Genomic DNA, 6,963 nt, shown 5'->3' with positions numbered 1-6,963 from the left:
CTAATGAAGTGGCTGTGTGTGAGTGCAGAATTCAAACAATCTACCTCAGAACTGTGCTGAAGTACTGTAGCATACTTACTCCCACTGTCTGTGTAGATCTGTGTAACCAAAAACAAATTCCTTGTATGTGTGAGCGATACTTGGTTAATAAAGTCTGATTCTGATTCTGAAAGCCAAATCTAGTCAGTATGCTTACGGCAGTGGATTTACAGTCCTAACATGACATTTTATGTTGAAATTGTGGAAATAGTTCCTATTTTCAAAACTTTAAATCTCTTCTTTAAAGAGGCAGTCCTGTTTTTGTTGTGACATAACTGAGAAATCCCCAATATATGAGGTTTGTCAGTCAATAGAGGTAACAACAGAGTTACAGTGCCATCTAGAGGTCAGGCAAAGTAGAAGGCAGACGTTCTGCAGTATTCTTTACTTGAATAAAATAACCTGTTGTGGTTTTATGATGAGAGGATATTTGTATATTGCTGTCCACTTTGCTGCTAAGAAGTAAGTCTATAACATGTTTGGTTTTCATGTAAGGCATCTTTCCTGGATGTCACGGGTAGTGGAATTAATATTTAGATACTTTCAGTAGATTTGTGTAAAAAAGAAGGGGGTCTGAAACACTTGGCTGCTAACGTGATCCATTTAACATAAACTGCTTCAACTCGTGTGCACAACAACTACAGCCAAATCTTTAACCCATGCACTCCCAGCAGTAGGATTATTTCTAAATAATCTTGTGTGTTCCAAAAATGCTGATGTTGTCTTCAAACAAATATAGTTTGTATTATTAAAGCTGAATGGCGGCCACGGTTTGGTAAAGATGCTCTACATCAATTACGTATTTTTAAGCCTCTGACCGAAGAGTCAAACTACCACAAACGTCGTATTATTAGATTGATGCTGGACATTAATCACTGGAGGGCATATTTTTTGCTGCATGCAGAGTAACTGCAGTAAAATTAATATATAATACACACTAGAAACAAGCCCTACAACAGAGTGGCAACCATGACAGCTGGGGTAGGCTTCAGCCCCCTGTGGTCCTAATTGACAGATGCATTTTACATTTTTGCTCGTAATATAAACAGGTTACAAATATGATGGGAGGAAAAGAATGTGGAGGTGAAGCCTAAAGAGGTGAGAGGGTTGAGGGAGAGGAAGTGGAAGTGGAGTGTGGATTTGTGAATTATGAGAGGAGGAAGGATGGGACAGGAAGTGAAGGGTGAGGAAAGTGGTAGAGTCAGTGGCGCAGAAAGTGCGTATGCACTATGCAATGCATAGGGGCGCCGCACGGGGGGGGGGTCAAGGCGATGCGGGGAAATTATTTCTCTAGTCGCATTTTCTGTATTTAACAGCTGTGCATATATGATCAATAACAGAGGCACGGATTAGGCGCCCATGTGCTCCTTCACCTCCCCTCCTCCTGTCCCCCCACCCACCCACAAAAGGCACTCCAGTGTGCGCTTTCGAGAACTCGCTCAATCACGACTATGTTATTTAAATCGCGCTATCATCTGAGGACAGGTAGCTAGAGATGGAAAGGCAAAAAAGAAAGCTCTCCGGGCAGCGATATGGCCTCCGGTCTGGCAGAGTTCAAAGGCCTCATTGAATTCTCTAAAATAGGCCATCATCGATTCACAAAATTACTCTATTGACGATATTAGACAGGAACAATTAAGCTGCGAGTGCTGCGCAGCAGGTGTGGAAAGCAGCAGACGCCGCCGGAGATAAATTCAACAAGAAGTGGAAGCATTGTTCCAAAAACGGAAACCATATGCAGTAAACCACAGAAAATGATGGATGATGGATTTGGTCTGTTTTCTTCTATGTTGGCCCGTATATTTGGGCGTAATCTGGCGATCGATGGCCGGCACTGTTGCCAATTTTTGTGCAACAAAACTCGCTGTCGGCTGTCTCAAAAATCGCTAAAAGTCACTAAAGGACGAATCGAGGTTTGGGGGTGTGTGGTGCATACCTGTCAAGTTTTGTATTTAAAAATACGGCAAATTTTCCGCTGCTGAAAACAGAGGTCACGATATGACGTCATCGCCTAATTTGCATAATTGTTCATTTGGATACTGTAGTTGCAATCGAGGCTCCAGGGGAGAGGAAAAACATCTTTGGAGAGACAAAAAGTGAAGAAAAAAAGCACCATAAATATGTTTAGAACTACAAAAAACTTTATGAAATAACTTAATAACTTTAATGTTTTGCCTAGACCCACATTACATAAATCAATTTTGTCCCGTATTGTTTAATGTAGACTGCTAGCTACATTCAACTCTCCTCTATCTGGGCCACTGTTGCCAACTTGTGTAAGAAAACTCGCTGTCGCCTGTCTCAAAGGCTGATAAAGGCCCAAGCACCGGGGATGGGAGCAGAGGGAGCAGGTGGGCAGGCTCGGTGTTTAAGTGAGGTTTGGGGGTTGGATGGTGGAGACAAAGTGAGGTCTGGCCGATGCCAAAGCGTACGAAGGGATGGAGAATTCCGCTGTCACTATATCGCTTTATGGGGCAAATAAACAAACAAACAAAAAAAACGCTAAGTTGGCAACACTGAGCCCTAGCGCAGCTTTGTTTACGCTGCTAAACTAAACCGGAAACACGTCACCAAACTGTGAAAAGGGCGCATTTAAGTCCAGGTGTTTTACGGGGTTGTTCCTGCTGTCGGCACTAACCTAGTGATAGTGACAATTCAGTTTGGAGCGGCACAAGAATGCTTTAAATTGTTACATTTAGTGTTGATGTGTGTGACAGAAATGAGTATTGGACATTTTTGAAAATACAGAACAAATCACGTCCCGTATCGGTTCACTACAGAACGCAACATTTAATTAGGACGATTCTGTATTTTAGGGGATGGGTGGCAACCCTAAGTATTGATGTGACATCCTGCAGGAGTTGGACTACCTGTGCAACTGTTACGTGAGGGGGGAGAGGGGGTGGCGGTTTTATTAATCACCAGGTGGAGAGCAGCTTAAGTGGCCAAAAAGCACTGGATTGATTATAATGTAGGTACAATAACGCAGAGTCCTAAAGGTTATTCAAAAACAGGGTATTGAAAAACAGGCCCCTGTGTTCCTTCACCTCCCCTACTCCTGCCCCCCCCCCCCCCCCCCCCCCCCCCCCCCCCCCCCCAAAAAAAACACACACTCACAAAAGGCACTTTCAAGAACCTGCTCGGTCACGACTGTTTTATTTGAATCACGCTATGATCTGACGACGGGTAGCTAAAGATGAAGAGGCAAAACAGGAAACAGAAGAGGGAGAAGGATCAAAATGTTGGGATGGAAAAACGCTTTTCAAATGTCATAGAAGTCTTGTATTTTCTAAGTCCATGAATAAGTGAGATCTGCACACATGAACACAGTAAATCTTGAGAGGGTGGTGTGTGTGTGTGTGTGTGTGTGTGTGTGTGTGCACGCGCGCGCGCGCGCGGGTTTAGGGGGGCACGGGAGGGGGGGGGCACCTAAAAATGTGTCGCATACACCTCAGAAAGTATATAGCTGTGCCCCTGGGTAGAGTTAAGATGATTGATGTGGCTGAGAGAAAGGGCTGATTTAGAAAGAGAGAAGGAGAACTTCTTTTACTACTTTTTCATCTTGACCTTTTTCTCACTTTTTAAGGCCAGCTCCTGGTAACATTGTTTAGCATTTTGTAGAATCAGGAGTTTGGTTTCATCCTCCAACTTGTTCTCACTGCTGATCCACTCTTTCTCCTTGGTGGGCCACATCTCTTCTGTGTCTTTATACTGTTTCTGCAGCTCTTCCTTTGCTGCTCAGGTGTCAGGCAATCCTCCAGAACAATTTTCACATTTAATCACAGATTGATCTCAGTCAGGAGTCTTGTTTCCCTTTAGGGCTCGCCACAGTGGATTATATGCCTTCATCTGACCCTATCCCTAGCATCCTCCTCTATCACATCAACCCTCTGAATGTCCTCCTTCACTACATCCATGAACTTTCTCTGTGGTCTTCCTCTTTTCCTTTATTTTCAACACCCTTTGTCTAACATATCCGCTATTCCTCCTCTGAACATGGCGATACCGTCTCAGCCTTGCCTCTCTAACTTTGTCTACTCATTTCTAACCCCGTCCATTCTGGCCACTGTTTTAGTGCCACAATCTCCAAACCATACATCATGGCAGGTCTCACTACATCTTGTAAACTTTTTCCTTTTCACTCTTGCTGCTATCCTTCTGTCACAAATCATCCCTGGCACTTGTTTCCACCCTCTCCACCCTGCCAGCATTTTCTCCTTCACGTCATCTAATACTTACTTTTTTAACCTGTCCTGTCCGGCAGCTTAAGCAAGCAAAATTATTGTCTGCATGCTCTGTTGTGCCAAAAAGCTTTGCTGTACCAAGAGGAGCTGGTTTGCAGGTTCCTCTTATTACTTTTTTTTTCTTTTCATTTTCTCTTCTTTATTTAGCTTTAAATGCTACAGAGACAGCAGTGTTTACCGCTCAGAGATTTAAAGACAGGACACGTAAACAGAAACCATTTTAGTCTTCATTAACTGGTTGTTTTGAAAATTTTAAACACAGTATCGTTGTTTGTGTGTGTCGGTTAAGGCTGTTGATGTGCTCAGTAACATTCAGTCTTTGAAAACACCTTTTCAATAAAGTACTTGTTGGAAGCCAAAAGCATCCATTTATTGTTTGCTGTGTAAAAACATCATTAGGAACCAGCTGTTGTGAAAATTTGTCGATATGCTGATTCTAAATACACATTATAATTTGCATCAAGCTAACAGTGTCTTCATACCTACTTGATATTTCTCTACTAGCAGCTGTGTAAAATGTAGAAGCAGTCCTGTTTTTCAGTTTTTATGGCTTTTTTTTTTTTTTTTACAACTTTCACTTGAATTATTTTTGCAATGTGTGCAAATGCTGATTGTTTCTACCTTTTGTAATATTTCCAGTATGTGATTATTTTATGTTCTAATGCTGCTCAGAAAACATCAGTGATTAAAGAACAAATCAAAGCAAATATAAAATAAAATGAAATGCATAATGAAGCCAAACAAATTGAAATTCAACAAAGCTTCAGTCTCTTTTGCTGTATTTTGTCATTAATATTTAGAATTGCCAGCATAAAACATAGTGTCAGCAAACTGCAGTGAATTATGGGAAAGCTGTACGGAGTAACAAGCTGGTCGAGTGCATTTGTAATTACAGGGTGAACCAAAATGATGAAAATAGGGTAGACAAAATTATTTTATTTTTCTACATTACAAAACAGCTCAAACTGTCCAAATCGCTTCTTCCTTCTCAACAGAAAGTGTTGCCACAGTTCACTTTAAGCAGGACTGTCTTAGGTGGTTGACATGGGGGCCATGAAATGAAGATGAGAGTGTCTACGCTGCTTCATCATCACTTCCTGCTAGGCTGCTGTCAGTGGAGTCCACTTCCTGCTCCTGTTGCTCTTCTGACGATTGTGGTTCTGTCTCTGGGTGCGGCTCGGGTTCAGTGGTGCTGGAGGGCTCGCTGGCTTCTGTTGCTGTGCTGCTCTCTGCTGGTTTGGGGTCCTTCTGCTGATCTCCACCTCCACCCTCCAAGAACTGAGACCAACCCTTCAGCCGCTCCTCTCGCTCGCGTGTCGTCTCTTCTACCTGCATGCACAGAACAAACAGGAAAGGTGCAAATAGTCTTACACATCAGAATAATTCAAATATCACCCATCTTCTTTCCCAGTGTGGTCCTCAGAAGGCATTAAAACAGATTAACAACCTCCTGAACGACGACACAGGACATGTTGTCCTGTCATTATTTCTTTAACAAAACTTAAGCCAAAATGGAGGAACAGACTTCAAGAACTAAATACACCCTTACTGCTTCCATAGGAATTAAGAGGATAAGAAGCAGCCAGGTGCTGCTAATCAAATGCACTTGATTCATTGATCATCAGCAAGTGTGAGCACCTGTATGAAAACAGAAGGATTCTGGTCTGGAGCATTCAGGTGTGTGTTAACACAACGCCAAAGAGGAAAGACATCAATGATCTTAGAGAAACACAAACTTCCCATCAGTTTGGGAGGGGTCATAAGGTCATTTCCAAACCATTTCAAGTCCATCATTCTACAGTGAGAAAGATTATTCACAAGTTGGAAACATTCAAGACTAGGGCTGCAACGATTCATCGATTAACTCGATTAAATCGATTCTAAAAATTTATCGACACAAATTTACTGTGTCGATGCTTCGTTTAAACTCTGCAGCGCTCAGCTGTCTCAGTGTAAGCGGCGCTCCTCACTAGCATTAGCAGCATTTGTGCTGACGTTTTTTTGTGGGTTTATTGGGGGCTGGCAAACCAACATAGAACTGCATTACCGCCACCTACTGGACTGGAGTGTGAATCACTCACGTATACACAAGCACACATTCTAAAAAAAAGCTCTCCGTCGCTGCGATGGATTTCATTTAACACAGAGTGGATCATCACTAGAGTTGCCACCTGTCTCGTAAAATACAGAACCCCGTATGTTACGGGACTCCGTGGAATACGGCTCCGTAACATGCCGTGTTCCGTACTTTACGGGACGGGTGGCAACTGTCGCTGACATGCATTTCCACGCCTCCACTGCTCTCTGTGTGTCTGTGTGTGTTGTGTTCGCTGAGAATTTCAGCTGCTATTTTTGTCTTTACTTCAGCTGTAGCTACCAGAACTGGTTTGCTAGCGAGCGCGGGCCATTAGCACTAGCGATGGTTCGGTACCGGAAGGCCCGCCCCCCAGGACCGAGGGGCTCCTTCAAAATATTTTTTATACTTTAATCCCTTATTAGTGACTAAATATAGACCTGCAGTAGAAACGTATTTTCGAGAATGCTTGTGAATACAAAGCATTACACCATTACTCACACATGCGCCATGGCTCCCGCAGCCACTAGTTTTTCAAAACACTCATAGCAGGCAGCGGTTTTAACTGCGCAAGCGCAAAGAGGCGAAGCTGTGACGGTGAGCTCA

General features: G+C 43.0%; 1 protein-coding gene across 2 annotated transcripts in view; it reads right to left on the bottom strand.

Moving 5' to 3' along the window:
- Positions 1–5,045: 5,045 nt before the first annotated feature.
- The window catches only part of htatsf1 (HIV-1 Tat specific factor 1), a 7,597-nt gene continuing 5,679 nt past the window's right edge, over positions 5,046–6,963 (bottom strand). For both annotated transcript variants that reach the window (XM_030746047.1, XM_030746046.1), the window contains exon 10: positions 5,046–5,612. In XM_030746047.1, the coding sequence (XP_030601907.1) occupies positions 5,358–5,612 (255 nt within the window). In that variant the 3' untranslated portion in view covers positions 5,046–5,357. The remainder of the gene's footprint in view (positions 5,613–6,963) is intronic.

Source organism: Archocentrus centrarchus, chromosome 14 (genome assembly GCF_007364275.1).
Source record: "Archocentrus centrarchus isolate MPI-CPG fArcCen1 chromosome 14, fArcCen1, whole genome shotgun sequence".
Classification (NCBI taxonomy): domain Eukaryota; kingdom Metazoa; phylum Chordata; class Actinopteri; order Cichliformes; family Cichlidae; genus Archocentrus; species Archocentrus centrarchus.
The sequence above is the reverse complement of the archived record's forward strand: the minus strand, read 5'-3'. Positions and strand labels throughout refer to the sequence as shown.